The sequence below is a fragment of the Danio aesculapii genome, chromosome 1 (genome assembly GCF_903798145.1).
Source record: "Danio aesculapii chromosome 1, fDanAes4.1, whole genome shotgun sequence".
Classification (NCBI taxonomy): Eukaryota; Metazoa; Chordata; class Actinopteri; order Cypriniformes; family Danionidae; genus Danio; species Danio aesculapii.
This window is the reverse complement of record NC_079435.1, coordinates 9,352,667-9,377,761: the sequence shown is the minus strand read 5'-3', so window position 1 is coordinate 9,377,761 and position 25,095 is coordinate 9,352,667. Positions and strand designations below refer to the sequence as shown.

The window sequence follows — 25,095 nt, the reverse complement described above, 5'->3', positions numbered from 1 at the left end:
GCCTGGCCGAGAACAGCGGCGGCGGTGCAGAGATCAGGGCGGATTCACAGAGTCTGGACAAAAATGGACAGCCAGGGCAAAAAAGTGGTGGTCTGTGACAACGGGACAGGGGTGAGTGTGAAAGCAAGCCCTCAGCGACCCTGTCCGGTGTGAACAATGTGTTTTTTCGCCACTGTATACGTTTTAATGACGACTTGCAGGAAAAAGATGCAGCGGAACAGGAAGTGAAGTGATAGCAGCTTATTTTATACACTGACTACCTGTGATTTACACACTGAAGATAAACACCCGATCAGACGCACGGAAGTCTTTGTTAATATAGATTATATATAGTGCTGCGCGTTTATGTTATTGTGTGTGAAATGACAGGAGTCGCATATTTTCATTGATTGTATGATGAGGTCGCAGTGTGAGCGTGCGTTATGAATGGAAAATGCTGAAATGCACATTAAAATCAACGATACACGTTTGTTTGTGTCTGTTAAAGGAACGATAGAGATGATCTCGAACTCACTTCCGAGTTTGCAATCTCACATCTGGCAGAGAGAGGAAGTGACGTGCGAGAGAGCGAGCATAGAGACACATTCCATCATCATTCTCCATAAAACCGATCATACTGTCATATTTGAATAATATTGTGGCATATATCTTACAACACCGTGTTGTTACTGTGATATGTGTCCGAAAACAATAGCCCCTTTCACACAGTGATACCGGTAAATATCCGGAAAAGTCTGTGTGTGAAAGGGTCTATTATCATATCATCCAAAAAACGAGTGGTGTTTTTTTTTTTATTGCATTTTTTTATTTACATTTTTATTGCTGAAACCAGGAACATACATAACACTACATAAAACTAAATTACAGTATCAATCAATAAATGACATTGAAAAAAATTCAGTATGAATGAAGCACTGAAAAAATAACACAAGAGAAGAGAGAAAGAGTTTTTGCAAATGCACTGAAAAAATTATTAAAAGATGATTCCTTGGATTTACTCAATTTTTAACGTTAAGTGGTTGTAAGCAATTTATTTGGGCTGAATTTAAACAAACAAATTAAGTTGAACGTTATTAAATTTAATTTGTTTGTTTAAATTCAACACAAACAAATTGTTTGCAACAGTTTTGCATGCAACACATTTTCAGTGTACAAGGGTTAATTTAAGGTATTTATATGAAGATCTTAAAAGCAGAGCATATTTTGACAGTTTTTAAGGCATTCTTATTTGACGATCCAGAAATCGACTTTATATAATTCTCCATATCCTTAATGAAGACCACAAAGGCGGGTTTACTATTTGTGAATTTGCATTTGTGAATGTAAAATTTACTTAAGAAGATAATTAAATTGATTAATAAAAACATAATTTTCTTTTGTGGGGTCTGAGTTAAAATACCCAAAAATAATAATTGTCATTTGTATATAAATTTCTGGTAGAATCTTCACCTTAACAAAGAAATCTATTGTATTCTAAAACTCCTGAATGTAATGACATGACCAAAACAAATGTACTGTCGTTTCATCAGCATTCACACAAAAAGAACAGTTTAAGTCAGTGTCAGCTCTAAACTTTCGAATAAACTTCTTGACAGGATAAAATCTATGGTTCAGTTTAAAAGAGACATCTTTTACCTTATTTGTGTGAGAGAATTTTTGGTGTAGTGACCAGATTTTACTCCCAGTTAAGATTATCCTAAAGGTTCTTCTAAAGATACAGTGTGGAGTGTGGAGTAGAGGTTAGATTCTCAAGAAATAGTGATCTTATTTTGTCATTTTTGCCTCTTTTCTCCAAAAAACAAATTTGACTGACAGGAGTGTCACAGGGATTAAGGGAAGTTGTAACTGTTGGGAAAACAAGTGGTGTTATCTTAACAGACCCTTTTCACAATGACGTCACTTCCACCTATCGGCAAGGCAGTGTATTTTAAGTTCCGGGTTACCTTTGAATGAATAGGAGACTTCTCTGGAAAATTCACAAATAAAAATGTTATCTTTGCACGATCTGATTGAAGACTATTATTGGTATTAGGCTTGTGTTCACATGTTTCTCATTGAATTGAATTGAATTTTTATTTGACAGATTTTAGACAAGCTGTACAAGTATCCCATACATTTTGAAATAAAAACTGTCGAGGATAAAAACCCAATAAAGCCCTGGGCTTGTTTCCATTGTTGTCCTCGCTGTTAAATAAAACAAAGGATGGCTTCAAAATACAGATGATGCATAAAACAGACAGTACCTCATACATTTTTAAAACGGGTGCAAAATAATTCACAAATACATTCCTTCATTCATTCATTTTTCTTTTCGGCTTAGTCCCTCTATCAATCAGGGATCGTCACAGCGGAACGAACCATCAACTTATCCAACATACGTCCCACGCAGCGAGTGGCCTTCCAGCTACAACCCTTTACACAATCAAGTAACATATAAAATAAAAACATCCTCGTCCACCATGCAAACTAATTATCCTCATCAAACAGCCATTCAACATTGAACTGCTTTCTGAGTTTGAAAATGATTGTTTAAGTTATTAAGTATGGGAATAAGCTATTGTTTATCAAAGAAAGTATATGTTTGCAGCCTTTTCACTTTATTCATTACGTTTATTTGCTCAATAATATATATTTTTTACTTTAATGCTACTCTGAATATAAATGTACTTTATCTGTTATATGTAAATGTTCCAGCATGAGTACAATTCTTTATTAAATCCTATTTTACTTGCCAAGTATGCTTATAAATGCAATCAGCTTTATTATTTATTGATCCATTAATGTTTTGTTCAGTTTCTCCATTTGAATGAATGAATTATGTCCTACCGCCAACTTTTGGGTGGCTTTAATTTGATATCTCTACTACCTTTTAATTAATAATGTCACAAATAAATTCATTATCTAATAATACTGAATTAAAGTGCAGTCTTCTTGTATTATTTTTGCAATTGTAAATTTTTATAATAATTTTGATTAGGAAGAGCCACAAACAACATTGTTATTCTATTTCATTTAATTTGAATATTAAATGGACATACATTTTTCATGTTCATGATTAAAATTCCTATATAGAAAACAAAATGTCAGAGAACTGAGCAGTAGAATGTGAATAATATGAATGCGTTTGTGAATCAGCTGTCCACTGTAAACAACTACATAAAACACCCACAGTTTCATTTATTACTTCTTCTTCAGGACACAAAAAGAAAATAAAGAAATAAATCTGACATAAAAATGTTCAGCACCCGTGTAAACATCTGAAATCGTACATACCAACTTCCTCTGCTGTAACGGTTTTTCATACTTATTTTTATGTGTTCAATGCTACTGTAGCAGTACCTAAAAATGTGTTCATCTGAAGCTCCTCTACAGGGCTCGACACTTATTAAGCACTCATCGCATCGGCCTTTCCCCGCCCCTGTGGCTCTTGGACCCACCCACACTAGCTCTTCCACTACTTATTGACACAACATGCTGTTAACTTTAAGACGTGTGTCAGGGTTTGGCAAAGGATATGTGTGCGCAAAATTATAAATTGGCCTCATGGCACTCAAAAGTGGGGGCTCGTCCGGGATCCAAATGAATTGAAGTGAAAACCTCAAAAAAAAAAAAAACAAGGGAGGGGGGTCACAGAGACTAAATCATACTTTAAAATAGCTACTAAATCAAAACGTAATGGTTTATGCAAAAATATGTTAAACAGATTGGATAAAAATATCTGGGTTTCACAGTATTGCGATTACTGCTCTAAAATATATTATTTTTAAATGTCTGGGTAAAAAACAAAAACGTTTTTCCTCTTTGAGCACAATATATTTTATTTTGAGAAACATTTCAAATATTTTGAAGCAGTAAACATGTCAGGCTAAATAATTAAAGTGAGTCATTGACTTTTGCTGTCTTTATTAGTTTAAAAAATGCAGATTTCTTTACAATTTAAAACAACAATTATTTTTAGATATATTTTCTGCTGGAGATACTGTTGTCCCCCCACTTTTCATATATTTTTTAGTTCTCTTATACATATAATAGTAACATGATGTTACAACTTTGTGTTTAAAAAGGAAAAAAGTACACATGTAAAAGTTATCATTTGTACTGATGTAAAATATACAATAAAGAGAATGTTAAAAAATACATTCAGTTAAATAGACTTAAACAATCATATAGTTGTTCAACCGTAAACGAGGTGAAAGACTGTGTAACCGCTAGTGCTGTCAAGATCAGCAGGTGAACAAAGAAACTATTGAAAATACTGGGGTAACATAAAGTGTCATATTTTAAAGATATGGCGGGGAGAAGGGGAATTTAATGCAGTGCTTCTTGTCCGGTCTGAGACCCTCTTTATATCATATCGCTATCAGGCAGTGAAGATCACTGATTTTAAAAGAAATCCAACCTTGAACATGGCTGAATTTAAAAATCTGTGTGCATGTAGCCCATTGAGCATTGATATTGCAATGTGTGTATCTGCAATAATCACATCGCAGGATTAGATTATTAATTAAAGATTACAAGGTAAAGATATTACTAAATATAATTTATTATTATTATTTATACTCTGATGACCATGATATTTAACATTTGATTGTTCAATTTCTGTACTTGAATAATGTTAGAAAAACCGTAACCATAAAGCACTGTTCATTTAATCATTAATGCTTATAATTTATGCAAAAAGTCTTAACAAAGTCGAGTTTATATTGCAATATATATTGCATCAAAACAAAAGATCGCAATGTCAGATTTTTCCAATATCTGTTTTTTTACTTGTATTTTTTTGTTTAATTCTGCTTGGTCAAATCACATTTTTTCTGTCTTTTTTGAAATTCTTAGCTTTTATCTTTGCATTGTCAGTTTTTTTTTTTTAATTTAAGGAATTTTATTGTGTCTTTTGCCATTTTATTAGCTTTATTAACTGATTATTTTTAGTTTTAGTACATCAAAACACCCATTTCTATTGATCAACAAATCAACACTTTTGATTTATTTTTAATAACTAGTTATCTAACTTTCTTGTCTTTCTTTGAATTACCTTTCAGTTCTTTAATTTCAGTTTTTCCTTTTTAAGTTGAGCCATTTGAGCAATTTAATTAGATTTATTTATATATATTTAATTAAAATCTGAAAGTAAGATCCTTTTTTTTGTACTGTTGTTTTAGAGCTGTACTTCAACTGTGACCTGCTTATTTCTGTTCATAGCTGGCAAAGAAAACATTTTTTCTTCTTCTTTCTGATTGGTCATATTTGTAATAATAACAACAATAATAACAATAATAATAATTGTAATAATGAGTAATTTGTCTGTCTTTCAGTTCGTGAAGTGTGGATATGCTGGCTCTAATTTCCCAGAGCACATTTTTCCGGCTCTGGTCGGGAGGCCGATCATCCGCTCTACTGCCAAAGTGGGAAACATTGAGATCAAGGTATTGTTTACTCTCTAAACTGACATTTTACTCTTTGATTTAGTGCAGTCCAGTGTGTGTGATTGTCCTGAAATATTTGGCTAAAATATTGACCATGGAACATATTTTAATGGAACTTACCTACAGTTGAGGTCAAATGATTAGCCCTTTTTTTCTTTTTCGAATATTTCCCAAATGATGTTTAACAGAGCAAGGAATTTTCACAGTATTTCCTATAATATTTTTTCTTCTGGAGAAAGTCTTATCTGTTTTATTTTGGCTAGAATAATAGCTGTTATTAATTTCCTAAAAGCCATTTTGAGGTCAATATTATTAGCCCCCTTCAGCAATATTTTATTTTCGATAGTCTACAGAACAAACCATCATTATACAATGACTTGCCTAATTACCCTAACTTGCCTAATTAACCTAGTTAAGCCTTTAAATGTCACTTTAAGCTGAACACTAGTATCTTGAAACATATCTAGTCAAATATTATGTACTGTCATCATGGCAGAGATAAAAGAAATCAGTTATTAATTAGTTTTAATCAGTGTTGTTGTTATTTGTATTTATTTATTTATTTATTTATTTACTTTTGTACAATGAATAATTCAGAAACGGTTATAATGGTAAATTACATTTTGAATATTTAGTACAAGTGTTGCCATGAATATAACATTAAAACATAAATAATTAAAGTAAACTAAATACAGTACCGTTTGTATAGGCCGCTCAGTGGACTTTTGGTTGAAAACTGTAGTAGAAATGCCACGAACGGTCATGTTTTGCAAAAGCACAGCTTGAGTAACTTCCTTCTTGTCTCTAACTTCCTGCTGTGTGTTTTTTAGCAGCCCACATACATAATGAATACCCTTTTTAGGTTGTTTCGAAGCAAATACTGAAACTTTGAGATGTACATTATTATAGCAGGTCGAAAAAATATTAAAAAAATTTTTATTAATGCAAAACTCCTGAATCCTGAATAATTTTTAACCCTAAACATTCATTATTAAGTCCATCACTAATACCTATTATAAGGAGCTTAACACACTTTAGGTATTTCTTTAGTGTATTTCTTTTTTTCTTCCTAAAAAATGTACTTTTATTTACCTTTTTACCTATTTTACATTTATTTATTACACATAATTTTTATGAAGGGATAGTTCATCCAAAATGAAATTTTACTCCAATTTACTCAAGTTCCTTTCCTCTGTTGAACACAAAAGAAGATATTTTGAAGAAAGCTGAAAACCTGTCTTCATAGTAAAAGCAAATAATCTGGGAGTCTATGGTTACAGGTTTCCAGCTTGAAGAAGAAGTGCTAAAAGTTAACTGATTTTGTATGTCTGTTTGACAAGCTCTGGGCGAGTAGGCGTAACCGCCGTAAACTATTGATTTTCAAGACAGCCTCGCCGCAGCGAAGCCAATCACCAGAATTTGATCTGGGCACGTAAAGGATGCAGGTTTTCTAGCTCACTGACGTTGACAAGATTATACCCTGGGTATCGAAATTTGGTACCGAACGAAAATGTTTTTTTCGATACTCTATAGTATATATATATATATACGCTTAAACATGGCTTGTACATGCATATATACACCCATACGAACACACATAAATACATGTGCATATACATACACATATAAACGTACACATTAGAATGCATATATAAACAAAAACATATTCAACAATATAAGATGATAATCTGTAAAACATCTATAGAAAATTGTATAGTTTTACAAAAAAGAAAAACAATCTAGTTCTCCATTTAATTAAATATCTATAATACTACAAGAAGAGGAGACAGGATAAAAAGATTAAAACAGAGAGACTTTTTGGATCTGTACATTAAAGGCAACCAGATTTCCAGGTTTAAATGGCGAACTAGACTTTTCTTCTTTTTGGACTGATTTTTGTTGTTATTTATTTCTTTTTTGTAGTCCCTTGTGTTAATAACGAGTGTGATGAAAGGCACTGATCCTGAATCAGTTTTCAGGCTCATTGCTCACCTCCTGTTCTCTCCGTATTTGTCTTTTTCTCCTCTGTTATTGTATTGAGGTGCTGTAGGATTATAGGAGGATGGTAAGTGTGTGTGTGTGTGTGTGTGTGTGTATATGTGTGTGTTAGACTAACCTGTAGTGATTTTTCTTTTACACACACCTTGACGAGGGCAGTTTTTCAGTGCCTGTAGTAAATCTCTTCAAACCCTTTCAGAAGACGCAGAGCTGTTTGGGAAAACAAATGACTAATATATGTAGTTCTCTCACTAACCCGGATGAAGTGCTCTTGCTTGTGTTTGAGAAATGTTTGTCATTACCCAGAATGCAGTGTGTGCTGTGTCCAAAATACAGTCTTGGTCGTAGGAAATCTAAAATTTTTGAGGTAAAAGTTTTCTAAACCAAGAGATTAATGGGCATTTTTATATTGTTTATTTGTGGTTAAAAATACAGGAGCTTGTGTGTGTATTTAATTTTATAGTATTGTTTTTATATACATATTTACTTGTATTAATTTGTATTATATATATATATATATATATATATATATATATATATATATATATATATATATATATATATATATATATATATATATATATATATATATATATATATATATATATATATATATAATTATTATTATTTTTTTACCATTTAGCAATAATGACTATTTGTTAATTTCTTGTTTAAATGAGTTGCCTGGACAGAATTTATAATCTTTTAAGGTTGTTTTTTCCATCTTATACACTTTTTTTGTTTTATTTAGCTTTATTTGTATTTCTTTTTTGTAATTTGTTATTGTTTTGTTATTTTTATGAATATATAATCCATTTCTCTGTGAATATGTGTAATATATTTTGGTGCATTTGTACAAAAAAGATTTATTAAACAGATATATTTATTAAAATAATATTTTAGTCACAGAACAACTTTAGAAATATAAAGATGATGCATTTAAATTCATGCTAATTATTGCAAAAAAAAAAATTACAAACTACAAAATTTCAACTAATTTTATATATTATTTATCTTAATTAATCTTATTTTATTTATTTATTTTTCTTTTTTTATGATTTATTTATTTGTTTGTTTGTTTTTATTAATTTATTTATTTATTACTTTTAATTTAAATGCATTTATTTATTTTTTAATTTCTACTTTCTTTTTTTCTTTTTCTTTATTTTTTAATGTCTTTCTTTATTAATATTTTTCATCTATTTATTTATCTTTCTTTATAATTTTTTTAAATGATTGTAAGTACTTTAAATAATGTTGTTTGAATGATAAAATCTAGTTTATATTTTGGATATGGTCATTACTAGTGACAGGGTGTTGAATCATGAATAGATGGTCCATAATTCCATAGTTTCTCCATAGTTTAAACTTTTACTCTGTATTCATCAACTTTCAGCTGTTCTGAGCTGTTCACTCTCTTTGTATTTTTAGCGCTTTTAATATTTTTTTCCATCAAAAGAGAAGAGATTCAGAGGTCGACACGAGTGCTGCATGCGTTTCATAAAAACTGCATTGATGGAATGAATTTGCTCACTGATATTTGTCATCTCTAACTCTCCGCTTCTCTTTCTTCATATTCAGAGATGTGTAAGACCGTGTAAGTCTGCTGGTGTTTGACTGGTGTGTGTGTGTGTGTGTGTCTTTCTGCAGGACCTGATGGTGGGCGACGAGGCGAGTGAACTGCGCTCCATGCTGGAGGTCAACTACCCCATGGAGAACGGCATCGTGAGGAACTGGGACGACATGAAGCACCTGTGGGATTACACCTTCGGCCCGGAGAAACTCAACATCGACTCACGAAACTGCAAGATCTTGCTGACCGAGCCACCTATGAACCCCACCAAAAACAGAGAGAAGATCATTGAGGTTACAGCCATCTACTTTTATTCATAAGTTTAAAATCAAGTGGAGTTGTTTATGTTTTTAGAAGTCTCTTCTAGGCATGGGATTCTGATGGTATGATGACTAAAATGGATAAAAATATCACAGTATTGTGATTACTGCTGTAAAATATGTTTTCCCCCCATTGAACACAATATATTTTATTTTAGGAAGCATTTATAGTATTTTTGAACAGTAAACATGTCAGGCTAAATAATACTAACAAGTCACTGATATCTGCTGTCTTCATTAGTTTCAAAAACACAGATTTCTTCATCATTTTAAAAGTCGTCTTTGGATTTCTTACTTTTCTGTGGATATAAAGTAAAGCCACTGCTGTGTTGAGGTCTATAGTATGCTTGGATGTTGATGTATAAGCGATTTATTTTTTCAAAGTGTCCTGAATCATGAGCTGATCAGTAGCTTTTGATGATGTAGAGGGTCCTTTTCTGCTGGAGATAATGTTGCCCTAAAAAAATAGTCATAAAAAACAACAACAAAAAAACCCTTGTGTATACCTTAGGAACGGTATAACAGAAAATGTTAGTGGTTTTAATTGTCCCATGCCTAGTCTTTTCTGCTCATCAACTCTGCATTTATTTGATGGAGAACACAATAAATGTAATACTATTACAGTTTAAAATGGCAGTTTTCTTATCGAACTGTATTTAAAGTTGTATCTATTCCTATGATTTAGGCTCTTGTAAGTACAATATAAATGGTAATATTGTGGAATAATATTCCAGTTTAAAATAGAAAAGTCCCACAAAAACTGAAAGAATTTTTCTTTTCATCTCAACTTAAATCAATTAACCTAACTAAAAATATTTGGTTGAACGTTGTATAGCTACAAAAATTGGATTGAAACCTGATTAACTTAGTTAAAGTAACAAAAAACATTTGTTTTGGCTTTTTGTAATTACATTTTTTACAGTGTGGAATGTTGGTTAAACTTAAAGTAGTTTTAAAGCTGAATTTTCAGCTTCAGTGTTTTTCAGTCTTACTTGGTGAGCAGAACATTCTTTGAAAAACTTTACCAAATCGTACTCACAAAATCTCAAACCTTTGACTGGTTCACATCTGTGGCTGATCATCTGTGAGGATTGTGTTGACATTAGTTTTGAACTTCTGTAGGTGATGTTTGAGACCTATCAGTTCTCTGGAGTTTATATCGCCATCCAGGCCGTCCTTACACTCTACGCTCAAGGTAAACTGCACTCAAAAAAAAGTGTGTGCGTGCTCTCTTGCGTGCGTGCGTGCGTGTGTGTGTGTGTGTGTATCTCACATCCTTAACAAAACAAAAGTTTGGTTTTATATAATAAATGTATATTTATTATGTATATACAAATGCATGCATATATTTAAGAAAAACTTGTATTTATATATATATATATATATATATATATATATATATATATATATATATATATATATATTTATATATATATATACATACATACATACAGTTAGGTCCATAAATGTTTGGATATCCACAACATTTTTGGCTCTATACACCAACACAATGGATTTGAAATTAAATGAACAAGATGTGCATTAACTGCAGACTGTCAGCTTTAATTTGAGGGTATTTACATCCAAATCAGGTGAACACTGTTGGAACTGCAACAGTTTGCGTATGTGCCTCCCACTTGTTAAGGGTCCAAAAGTAATTGGACAGTTGGTTTCTAAGCTGTTCCATGGCCAGGTGTGTCTTATTCCCTCATTATCCAAATTACAATGAGCAGATAAAAGGTTCAGAGTCCATTTCAAGCGTGCTATTTGCATTTGTAATCTGTTACTGTCAACTCTCAAGATGAGATTCAAAGAGCTGTCACTATCAGTCAAGCTGTCTAATTACTTACCCTTAACAAGTGGGAGGCACATATGCAAACTGTTATAATTTCTACAGCGTTCACCTGATTTGGATGTAAATACCCTCAAATTATAGCTGACAGTCTGCAGTTAAAGCACATCTTGTTCGTTTAGTTTCAAATCGACTGTGTTGGGTGATAGAGCCAAAAATGTTAGAATGGTGTCAATGTAACAAAATATTATATAATACACAGTCATTGTATTAACAAACTTTTATTTTTTTTATACTAATACACACACAATAAAAACATAATAAAACGTAACAAAAAATAATTTCTGCATAATTTTGCACACAATACAATGTGTGTGTTTGCTTGTATGTGTATGCAGGTCTGCTGACGGGTGTAGTTGTAGACTCTGGCGATGGCGTCACTCATATTTGTCCCGTGTACGAAGGCTTTTCTCTTCCCCATCTCACTCGCCGTCTGGACATCGCCGGAAGAGATATCACACGCTACCTCATCAAGGTAAACACACTCCCACTGTTTACACAGGATAAATCAGTTCAGATTCCTAATGTAACGTTTGTAAATTCAGTGTAAATATTAACATATCAGTGAGAAAGAAGTATCCTTAGCATTTCAACCCAGTGTATAATCGGTGTGTGTTTCTTTCTAAAGGACGAGTTATACTTCAGTGTCTAGTGTTCGCTGTACTCCTTGACTCACACCCTGCACATGGCAGATGATGTTAAGGCAAAATTAATGAAATGTAAATTAAATATATTTATTTTTTATTCTTTTAATTAAATTTTTATTTACTTTATATATACTTAGATTTTTACTTTATTTCTTTGTTTATTTATTTAATTTATTTAATTTCAACACATTTTTAGACTGTTTTTCGACATAATAGTTTTAATAACTTATTTCCTGTAACTCGTATCTTTTGTCTTTGCCATGATTAAGGTACATAATATTTTTCTACTTATTTTTTTAAAATACTAGTATTCAACTAGGATAATTAGATTAACTAGGTAAGTTAGGTTAATTAGGTAAGTTTTATAGACGATCATAGAAAATAAATCTTAAGGGGACTTATAATATGTAGTATTTACAAAAAAAATTTTTTTTTTATTATTCCAGCCAAACTAAAAGAAATCAGACTGTCTCCAGAAGAAAAAATATTAAAAGAAATGCTGAGAATATTTTCTTGCTCCATTAAACATCACAAAATAAATAGCTGTATTTATAACATTCAGTCGTGTTGCATCTTGTGCAAGCCAACTAATAGCTTATCGCTGGAATCTTGTATAGTCAAGTGTAGTTAGTAGAGTTGTCATGATACTGGAATTCGATACCAATCGGTACTGAAGTTTTAAAACAGGGTGTCCGCGGGGTCTTAAAGTATTAAAAGTTGATAAACCAATTATGAGATTATTTAGGCTCTTAAAAGGTATTAAAATATCTTAATCACATTTTTACAAGGTCTTAAATTTTGTTCAAGTGTTGTCCAAAGTGTTTGACTTCAAAAAAGCATAAATATATTTATTTTCCTCCAAATATTAACAACGGCATGTTTGATCCACGCGATTGGTTCATGCCGGGGCTGTCCAACCAAGCTCCTCCGTTTGGGTGGTGTCACATAATTTGCGACAAACGTTGGAAGGTGATGTGATGCTCTCCACAAGTAGGGAAAACAAAGAGCGAAACAGACGGCAAAATGGGAAAATGTAAGTTTGCGTACTCCTGGCTGGAGAAAGACGAGTTTAAACAGTGACTGAAGCCTGTCGCTGAAAACAACCGCATAATTTATTCTTTCAACCTTTGTTTCTTCCAAGCTTGTCTGAGTTCTGTTGCACGATTGTGCTCCATTGATTTATTTAACTACAACTGATCATTAACAACTGTTTATTAAGTTAAAGGTTTGATACTGACTACAACTTGGTGGCGATGAGCTCTTAAAATATTCTGAGAAGGTCTTTTAAAAGTCTTTAAAAAGTTTTGAAATGATCTTTAGGATTCCTGCATATACCCTGTACAAACGTCCTTTTCACGCAAACAATTAAGCTATATGGAGTACATTCTTAAACAGCGCTGATTTGCCATTGTGTTCACGTGCTCAACAGAAATCTCATGTGCTCAACTCACCGCTATTTACTGAGAGTAACCACAGATACAGGGACACTGGAGTATTTTAAAGCTGTGATTCGTCAGCGGATCCCTCGTATGTCAGTTTATAGAGAAACCAGCTGATCGACGTGACTTTGAAAGTCTCCCCAGTGTTCCTGTATCTGTTGTTACACTCAGTAAATAACGGTGAGTTCGGTGAACTGATGACCTTCGCAGCCAATCACAGTCATTTCTGTTGAGCTCGTGAACACAATGGTAAATCAGCTCTGTTTAAGAACGTGCTCAACATCGCTTAAATGTTCACGGGAAATGGAGGTTTTTAAAACTTCAGTACCGATTGGTAATGAATTCCTGTATCATGACAGCCCAAGTAATTAGGACACAAAATAGTTAAAAACAAACATAATTAATAACATTTTCACTTTTTGGGTGAACTAACCCTTTAATTCTTTGTTTGTGTGTGTGTTTCTCTCCAGCTGCTGTTGTTGAGAGGTTACGCCTTCAACCACTCGGCAGACTTCGAGACGGTGAGGATGATGAAGGAGAAACTGTGTTACGTGGGTTATAACATCGAGCAGGAGCAGAAGCTTGCGCTGGAGACCACTGTTCTGGTGGAGTCTTACACGGTGAGCTTTAAATAAACATCCAAACAAACTCTTAAAAATAATAATAATATTAAAATTAAATCAATGGCTGCATGCAGTCTGTATCCCACTTGAACCTTTCTCCACAGCTTTGAAGAACAAACCTTTTCTATTTGATCAAATCTGGGATCCTTTTATTATTTTTTGGGAACTCCTAGGTCTCTAAGACTAAAAGCTTGCCTGCTTTTTCTGTAAAATTATGTAATATTCCATGTCCATTTATTTATTTAATTTTATATGTAATTTTACTAAGTGTGTGGGAATGTATTTGTAAAATGTTTCTGCACTAAAAAGTTCAATAAAAGTATATTTGCAAACAAAGGACGATGTAGGCTCTAATGTCCACTAGAGGGCAGCAGTATGTTTTTATTATGGCCACTAGAGGGCAGCAATTTGTTATGTGCCTAGCCTAGATGGGATAAAACTGTGAATTCTCACATTAATATAGCATAATTTTTGTGACACTGTACAACAATAATATTTTTACATTACAACGAGGGTTGGATTTAGGGTCGAGGTATTGGTAAATGTTAATAAAATACAATTTAATGGGTAATTTAATAAAAATAAGAAGAGTACTCTGTATAACTACTGTTTTACAGTACTGTGATAGTTGGGTTTAGGGTTGAGGTGAGGTAGACGTTAATAAAATACAATTAATGGGGGATTTAATAAATAATATAAATAGTTAAATAAATATATAAAAATAATCACCTTCTGGCTGCAGCTGTATCCCTTTTAGCAACAACCGAGAATGTTTATGGCCACTAGAGGGCAGCAGTGTGTGGATTATTTTGGTCACTAGAGGGCAGCAGTGTGTGGATTATTATGGTCACTAGAGGGCAGCAGGGAGTGGATTATTATGGTCACTAGAGGGCAGCAGTGTGTTGTTTTAATTATGTCCACTAGAGGGCAGCAGTGTGTTGTGTTTTTTCTAGTGAGTGAATGGACACTGGTTTGTGTGTGTTTGTAGCTGCCAGACGGGAGGGTGATTAAAGTTGGCGGCGAGCGGTTCGAGGCTCCTGAAGCTCTGTTTCAGCCTCACCTCATTAATGTGGAGGGTGTGGGGGTCGCTGAACTGCTCTTCAACACCATCCAGGCCGCAGACATCGACACCAGGTCAGTTTAAACACACAGTTTTCTATAAATTCATATATAAATAAATGTGTGTGTGTGAATATTATCCTGTTTTTGACTTGGGCTGCATTTTACAAATATGTCATTAAAAAATAAATGAACACGTTATTTTATTATTTTTTTTTTTATTTTTTAAAATAGATTTTAATAGTTTATAGTAGTTTTTTTACAACATAGTTTTACAATATTAAACATAAAATATATAATTTTATAATTAATATATATATATATATATATATATATATATATATATATATATATATATATATATATATATATATATATATATATATATATATATTAATTATAAAATTATATATTTTATGTTTAATATTGTAAAACTATGTTGTAAAAAAACTACTATAAACTACTATATATATATATATATATATATATATATATATATATATATATATATATATATTATAAATAGCTATACTTCTGTTATAAAGTGTGTATTGTGCTTTTTTTTTTGTTATACAAATGAATTAACAAAATTAATTCTTATTAAAAATGAAAAAGGAAGTTTTATGCCCTATTTATTATCTGTATTTATCATAAACCAATTTAAAATGTTATATTTTGCTCTTTTTCTATACATTTATGTCTTTATTTTCAAGACATAATACACTGTAACAGATATTATTTATTAAATATATTATTATGATTTTTTTTGCATGGGATTATTCAATCAAGCATGTAATTCCTTTTCCAAAACACACGATTATGGAAAAATAAAACAATGAAATGCATGAATTATGGGTCACACTTTATTTTAATGTACAATTCACACTATTAACAAGGTATTGACTAAAACATTTAGCTGAATAAACTACTAACTAGCTGCTTGATTATAGTTCGTAAGCTAATAATTGGGTTTAGGTATTCAATTAAGGATGTAATATAAGATCATACTTTATAAGTGCTAATAAACAGTTCATATCTTAATAATAGGCAGGTAATAAGCAGATAGTAAATGCTGTGAATAGTTACCTAAACTTAAACCTTACCAAAATATGAAATTACTATATAGCACAACTGTCAAACTCAGTACTCGGAGGGCCGCAGCTCTGCACAGTTTAGCTTTAACCCTAATTAAGCACACCTGATCAAAACTATTGAATTCTTCAGGCTTGTTTGAAACCTACAGGTAAGTGTGTTGAATCAGGGTTGGATCTGTGCAGGGCTGTGGCGCTCCAGGAACTGAGTTTGACACCCCTGCTATATAGCATTGCATTATTTCAGATTATAATGACAATTAAATGTTATAAACAGTTTTTAGAGACATTTTGTATTACTGCACATGATGCTATTATGTTAGAATTGTAATTTTTGAACATTTCAATTGCTCTTATATATTTATATGCATATTTGACACGATTATACACACTTGTGTTTGTCTGTCTTTATCTAAGGGCTGAGTTTTACAAGCACATTGTTTTGTCGGGTGGCTCTACCATGTATCCCGGTCTGCCGTCTCGTCTGGAGCGAGAGCTAAAACAGCTTTACCTGGAGAGAGTGCTGAAGGGAGACGTCGACAAGCTCTCGGTATGAAAAACACACCTCCTATACAGACTTAAAGGCATAGCTGACCCCCGAAATGAACATTCTGTCAACGTTTCACTCCTATATGAGTTTCTTCCTCCCGTTGCATACAGAAGAAGATATTTGGAAGAATGTTGAAAAGCTGCAACCATTGACTTCCTTTGTTTTTTTTTACTATGGAAGTTAATGGTTACCGGTTTTCCGCATTCTTCGAAATATCTTCTTTTGTTTTTAACAGAATAAAGAATAAATAGTGAGTACATTTTCATTTTTTGGGTGAATTATCCATTTAATTAATCTTTTTTAAAGAGCTGCTGACCAGTAGGTGGAGATGTTTGTCTGTAATAGACTAGTTGCCTTTAACGCTACAGGAACTGTCAAAGAAATCAGCTTCCTTTATGAAGGGGAACTCTCTCTAAGATTGTGACTTTATTATTAGTGTTTTTTGGTCTAACTGTGTTAAAGGTCACTGTGATGTTTGCAGATGTACTGAACTGATAGCTAGATTTGCCCACAATTAAATATAATCAAATATGAGCAATGCTACAATGGATAAATCACCACTGGGGCTCTTTTATTATATATATATATATATATATATATATATATATATATATATATATATATATATATATATATATATATATATATATATATATATATATATATATATACCCTATACACACAATACACATACACATATATACACTACCTGACAAAAGTCTTGTAGTGGATCTCAGTTGTAAAAGCATCAAATAATAACTTGACTTCTAGTTGATCAGTTGGATAAGTGGCAGAAGGTAGTTTTTTCCCATGAATCATCTGTTGAACTGCATCTCAATCATCACAAATACTGCAGAAGACCTATTGGAACCCACATGGACCCAAGATTCTCACAGAAATCAGTCAAGTTTGGTGAAGGAAAAATCATGGTTTGGGGTTACATTCAGTGTGGGGGCGTGCGAGAGATCTGCAGAGTGGATGGCAACATCAACAGCCTGAGGTATCAAGACATTTGTGCTGCCCATTACATTACAAACCACAGGAGAGGGCAAATTCTTCAGCACGATAGCGCTCCTTCTCATACTTCAGCCTCCACATCAAAGTTCCTGAAAGCAAAGAAGGTCAAGGTGCTTCAGGATTGGCCAGCCCAGTCACCAGATATGAACATTATTGAGCATGTCTGGGGTAAGATTAAGGAGGCATTGAAGATGAGTCTAAAGAATCTTGATGAACTCTGGGAGTCCTACAAGAACTCTTTGCCATTCCAGATGACTTTATTAATAAGTGATTTGAGTCATTGCAGAGATGTATGGATGCAGTCCTCCAAGCTCATGGGAGTCAGACACAATGCTCATTTTTTTCCACTGCACCATTATATTCTATACTGTACATTATTTCTGTTAAGTGACAAGACTTTGTCTTAGCAAAGGTAGACCTTACTGTCCTAGTTAAATAATTAAAAATCAAGGCATGATCATATTTTATTCTGGTAAAATAAGCGTAATTTAGAGGCCTTTGATACCAAATGATCAACTAGAAGTCAAGTTATTATTTGTTGTTCCTAAAACTTGGATAAAGACGAGACATTTGTCAGGCAGTGCATATATTTATGCATATGGTATTTAATTATTTTAGGGTTTTAGTTTTGAGATTTTGCACGAACTGGTGTTTTCAGGAATGGACAGTATTTATGTTACAAGTAGTTCAAATATAAAATGGCATTTGGTAGTTTGTATTTGATAGGGTTGATGAAAATGGATTAATATTTTACATCGAAATACTTTAGTTCTTCTTTGTAATTTATTTTGCCTATTTAAAAAATACAATCACAGCAATAAACATGAAATTGGATGACGAGGAGTACAATAGTAAAACAGGGAAATAATGAAAAATAAAAAAAATAATAATAATCTTTTAAAAAATTACAAAGACAGGAATTTATAAAATTATATTAATTATAAAATGAATATTTGCAAAGTCACAGTTTTTACACTTATTATAAACATTTTGTAATATATAATTAGGTTATCTCATAATACAATAATATGGACAATTAAGTAGTAACGTTACATTTTAAAGGAAATTCTGCAAATTGGGTAATGATGAGGAAATTTGACATTTGTGAATATAATATTCACCCATTAAAAGAAATAAAGTGCCCATACAGTCTATGCTATAGTCTATATTATGAATACATTTCATGTTCTCGTGTAAAAGTATTTTTATAATGACAAAAAACAATATTAATCTTGATACATAGTATGGCTGCTGTATTTTGTAGTTTAAGTCCTGAAAGTCAGGTGAAGTCATAATTATTTGAGTTCCTGTATATAGTTTTTCCCAATTTCTGTTTACGGAAAGCTTCTTTCAACACATTTGTAAACATAATAGTTCTAATAACTCATTTTTCATCTTTGTTATGGTGACAGTACATAATATTTGACTAGATATTTCTCAAGATACTAGTGTTCAGCTTAAAGTGACATTTAAAGGCTTCACTAGGTTAATTAGGGTAATTAGGCAAGTCATTGTATAATGATGGTTCGTTCTGTAGACAATCGAAAAACAATATTGCTTGAGAGGGTTAATAATATTAACCTAAAAATGGTTATTAAAAAATTACAAACTGTTTTTATTCTAGCAAAAATCAAACAAATAAGACTTTCTCCAGAAGAAAAAATATTATCAGACATACTGTGAAAATTTCCTTGCTGTTACACATAATTTGGGAAATATTCAATTAAAAAAAGATAATAAGTTTGACTTCCGCTGTATGTTTTTTAAAATGCTTTAAAATGCATTTCGATACATACATTTTTGCCTGTTTTACTGAATCTGCCTGTTCTTGCTTTTACAGAAGTTTAAGATCCGCATCGAGGATCCTCCACGTCGTAAACACATGGTGTTTTTGGGCGGCGCAGTGCTAGCCGACATCATGAAGGACAAAGACAACTTCTGGATGACCAGAGAGGAGTATCAAGAGAAGGGCACACGTGTGCTGGAGAAACTGGGTGTCACTGTTAGATAAATCATACACATAAACACACACACACACACACACACTCACGCACTCACACTCCCAGTCGTTGGGTGGCATTTTGGCAGCGTAAATTCACTGATGTTTTTTCAAAAGACGATGAGGAAATACTTGAGAACGACAAACAAATACTTGAACCTCCTTTTGCGATCCAAAAATAAAAAGTGCTCAAAGTTTGTATGACATTCCAAATGTAAAGGCTCATATCAGTGATATTGAGTGAACCGTTCGCAAAACAAAGCCGTTTATGCTGCCAAAATGAATCCACAAAAGCACCACCATATCATGACCTGTTTGTTTCGAGTCCTGTCCGCTTCATGAATTCACATTGACTCTAACAAAGTCAGATATCACTCAAAAGAGAGTAAAAAAATCAAATAAACGTGAGGATGTTGTGTAAGTACAGGGACAAAACAATAAAAAGATGTATTTTTAAGAGAGGTTTCTTTGGTAAGACGTTGTTTTTGTAATAATAAAGAAGTCGCTGCAGCCAATTAGCTAATAAAAATGAAGACTATAAGAATGGAGGCTGATGGTATCAAACATACAGACGTTCTTCTGAAAGCGTCTCCTTTTTTCATTTCCTTTAACTTTCTGCAATGGCTTTCTCTCAGTGTTATTAGATGTGTGCTTCACCTGATTTCCTGAAAGTAGAGAGAGAGGAATGCGGTTATGACCTGGACCAACTTCCCTAAATATCACTTAACAATATTTAACGAGTGCTCTTTGCTCAAATAATGTCAATGAGGATGCTTTGAATGAACTCACGATGAGCATCGCTAATCTGCTTCGCTGTTAGGATTTGAAAGTCATATAGACAGGTCATTCCTGATTCTGATTAGATCTTTGTTTCAGTCTAAAGGACGTTCATAAATGGTAGTATCAGTTTCAGACTGTGTTTGAAAGGGAAGTGATAATGTTCTGCCGCATGTTAAGCGTACAGTTATAGCTGAAACTAGAAGCTCATTTCCGCATCTGACTCTGTGAATCTCATCAAACGTGGGTCACATTTCATTTCAGGATCAAAATGGACTTTTCTTTTGCATTGACATTATTTTTATGACAGTTAAGCACTTTTTTTGTCTGTATTGTCATTACCATATTGCTAATATAATAGAATTCTCATTCACATAATGCATTATTATAATAAAAATGATAGATTTATTGACATGATGACGTTATTTTCATGAAAATTAAGCACCTTTATTGTCTGTATTGTCATTACCGAAATGCTTGCTAATATAATGGAATTCTCATGGACATCATGCCAATGCATCTAGAATTCTTCTTAAAATAATGCATTTTGACATTATTTTCATGACAATTAAGCGCTTTTTTTTTGTCTGAATTGTCATTACCGTAATAAAAATTTTATTAACATAAGTTTTATAAAAAATACTGCATTTTGACATTATTTTCATGACAGTTAAGCACTTTTTTGTCTGTATTGTCATTATTTTATTGCTAATATAATGGAATTCTCATTTACATAATGAATTATTTTAATAAAAAAGATAGTTGTATTAGCATGGACATGATTTTTCATGACAATTAAGCACTTTTTTGTCTGTATTGTCATTACCGTAATGCTTATATAATGGAATCCTCCCTAACATCTTGCCTATACACCTAACATTTTTATTAAAATAATGCATTTTGACATATTCATGACAATTAAGAACTTTTTTTTGTCTGTATTGTCATAACAATAATGATAATAATATGTGATTCTCATTATCATCATGCCAATACAGCTATCATTTTTATTAAAATAATGCATTTTGACATTATTTTCATGACAATTAAGCGCTTTTTTTTTGTCTGAATTGTCATTACCGTAATAAAATTTTTATTAACATAAGTTTTATAAAAAATACTGCATTTTGAAATTTTTTCATGGCAGTTAAGCACTTTTTTTGTCTGTATTGTCATTATTGTATTGCTAATATAATGGAATTCTTATTTACATAATTATTTTAATAAAAAATGGCAGATGTATTGGCATGGACATGATTTTTCATGACAATTAAGCACATTTTTTGTCTGTATTGTCATTACCGTAATGCTTATATAATGGAATCCTCCTTAACATCTTGCCTATACACCTAACATTTTTATTAAAATAATGCATTTTGACATTCATGACAATAAGAAACTTTTTTTGTCTGTATTGTCATTACCATAATGATAATATGATGTTATTCTCATTATCGTCAAGCCAATACAGCTATCTTTTTTATTAAAATAATGCATTTTGACATTATTTTCATGAAAATTAAGCACTCTTTGTCTTAATTGTCATTACCATAATGCTACTAAAAAGTAATTATTATTACCATCATGACAATACAGCTTTCATTTTTATTAAAATAATGAATTTTACCATATTCGTGACAATTAAGCACTTTTTTGTCTTTATTGTCATTACCGTAATGCTAATATAATGGAATTCTCATTAACACGCCAATGCATCTATCGTTTTTATTAAAATAATGCATTTTTTTTTACATAAATTTTATGACAATTAAGATTTTTTTTTGTCTGAAATGTCATTACTGCAATGCTAATATAATGGATTTCTTATTAATATTATGCCAATACAGCTTTCGTTTTGATAAAAATAATGCATTTTTACCTTCTCATGACAATTAAGCACGTTTTTGTCTAAATTGTCCTGACCATAATGCTAATATAATGTAATTCTCAGTACTATCATACCAAAACATCCATCATTTTTATAAAAATAATGCATTTTGACATTCTTTTGATGACAATTAAGCTCTTTTTTTTGTCTAAATTGTCATTACCGCAATGCTAATAAAACTGGAATGCTCATTACCATCATGCAAATCCATTGATCATTTTTATTACTTTAATGCATACAATAAATAAAAATCATTACTTTAACAAAAAAAACTAGAATCATTACCACAATAAAACATTGGCCTTGATTCAAATTCTAAAATAAATTGTGAAATTGTATACATTTTTGTGTGATATAGTAAAAATGACGGTATCTAGTAACAATGGGATTCAGAGACTATTCAATTGTAAAATGTACATTATGGAAAAGATTATTTTGCAATTAATGTTTATAATCGCTACTAAAATGTAGTTGTAGTTTCATTTAAAGAACGAATTAGACTTGGGGGAAAATGATAGTATCCAATAAGAAATGTAAATTAACGAAAATGACAACATGTAGAGGAATAAAATGTGTTACGGTAATAAGAATTTCTAATGTGAATGCGTGTAATGTCAATGCAAAAAAAGCATTTTGATTCTGAAATGAGATGTTTTTTTTTCTTTTATTTTCTTTGCAAGATTCACATTTCCAGAATTGGCCGTAAATCATCCAGAGCAGCTGCAGCGGTGCATTTAGTGGCAGCTCATGCATGTATTTCTCACGTGCATCAGTCCATGCGGCTTCAGTTAGTGTTGCTCATTCCATTGCAATAATCCTGCATCCTTTTCATCAGCTCGTTCATTTGAGTGTTTCAATGAGTCTCAATCGTGTTTTACTCCTTAGAGGAACTTCATGGTTGTTCACAGTCTCAACATGTGTTTTATTTTTCCTTGCATTTAAAGTGATAGTTCACTTTTAAAATGAAAATGTACTCACTATTTACTCAAGTTTTTCTAAACCTGTTTGTTTTTCTTTTGTTGAAGTGCTGGAAACCTGTAACCATTGACCGTAGTAGGAAAAGCAAATACTGAAAGAAAAACTCAATTGATGATAATGTTTTCAATTTCAGGTGAACTATCCCTTTAACAGTATTTCGTTTATTTGTTTTTTCGGGTAATTTTTGTGTCCTAGTCGTGCGGCATCTAACAGTCTGAAAATGAAGGTGTCTCTGGTCAGACGCTTCATTCCCAGACCCAAGACAGCCATGATGTAACGGTTTACTGCCTGTTTGTAATAAGAATGACACAATAATGACGGGAATGATAATGATGAAAATAATTTTAGTGTTTGTACTCGTTGACAGCTGTTTTGAAAGCTGGATCAGTGATGTTTCTGTGTTTGGCTTCGGGTTTGTTCACACTCAGACTCCTCACATGTGGAACAAACAATACAACGACTCCCATTGATTTCACTCATGCGTTCTTTCAGTGCCAAGTTTGGGTATTGTAGTCATTTCGTTTGTTTTCTGCATTTTTTTTTTCTGTTTGTTGCGTACTGCCAGACCACTGATTTAAATAAAGAAAATTGATTTATAACTTAATGGTTCAGGTCAATTTATCTTTATTTCTATAGTGCTTTTTTACAATGTAGATGGTGTCAAAGCACCTTTAAGGGGACCTGTTATGCAAAACTCAATTTTTTAAGGGGTTTATACACAGTTGTGTGGCAGCATTGTGTGATTATAACCAGCTTCTAATGGTAAACATTAATAAATCTATGATTTTATAATCGCAGTTCATAAAAACAGTGTGCAGAAACACTTTGTTTGACATTCTTCCTTTGTACGTGTCATCAGACGGGAGAAAGCCCCGCCCATAAGTGACAATCTCTCTTTCGTTAGCATAAACAGCCCTGAGAAGCAATCCATCATTAGAGTTTTGAATCCGCAACTATGCTGACACGCAGGCGTTTCTAGCTCCGCCCTCTTGTGAAAAAGAGTACAATCTCATTTTAATTTAAAGCAATAGTCGCCAAAAGGGGGAGTTATTTGTGGGTTATTTTAACTGAAACTTCACATACACACTCTAGGCACATCAGAGACTTATTTTAAATCTTTTATAAGGGGGCATAGTAGGTCCCCTTTAACACTGACGATGAATAGATCATTTAAAAAAATCATATTTATCCCAATTGTGGAGCATTTTAGCAAGTCAGTGTAGTGGGAGAATGCTGGTGTAGTTATAGTTAAACTAAATGAATTCGTTTCAGTGTAGTATAAATGTCACTGCTGAAGTTCAGTTTATTCAGATCAGTGTAATGTGAAATGTAATAGTTAAAGTGAGTGCTTTAAATGGTATGTAACTATGGAAGCACATGAGGAATGGCCTACCCGTCTCAAATACTATGGAGAAACACAAGCGTCTTTTCTCTCTGTTCATCTCTTAAAGCTGGGAATTATAGCTTAGACACAAACACACACACATGCTGTGCTCAAGACTTATTCATGCCATTTATTCTTATTAAGAGTTATGGCAATATTCCACAGATTTTAGTATTTAACTAAAATATTATGCATTTTATTTTCTTAATATAATTATCGGGGTAATTTGTAAAAGTCTATTGATGATTATTTAGCAATCCTTTAGCCACATAAATCAGAAATTGTGGAAAAAAGGTACAATCTTAGCAATTTTAGTGAATTTTGACATCTTTTCAGGAAATTTACTAGAAAACTAGAAAAGGATGGGATTTCAGATGTTCCTGTTGGACTCTGTTAATCATTCCCACCAGGATTTTGCAGGGACTTTCTAAATATATATTTCTGGTCTAAAATGATGGCTTTATACAGAACTTG

General features: G+C 32.2%; 1 protein-coding gene across 1 annotated transcript; it reads left to right on the top strand.

Moving 5' to 3' along the window:
- On the top strand, positions 1-23,841 carry actr2a (actin related protein 2a). Its single transcript, XM_056456522.1, has 9 exons — positions 1-111; positions 5,316-5,426; positions 9,075-9,290; positions 10,440-10,512; positions 11,508-11,644; positions 13,726-13,875; positions 14,867-15,012; positions 16,446-16,578; positions 19,436-23,841. The coding sequence occupies exons 1-9, from the start codon at positions 64-66 to the stop codon at positions 19,604-19,606; spliced, it is 1,185 nt and encodes a 394-aa protein (XP_056312497.1). The 5' UTR covers positions 1-63; the 3' UTR covers positions 19,607-23,841.
- Positions 23,842-25,095: the final 1,254 nt, after the last annotated feature.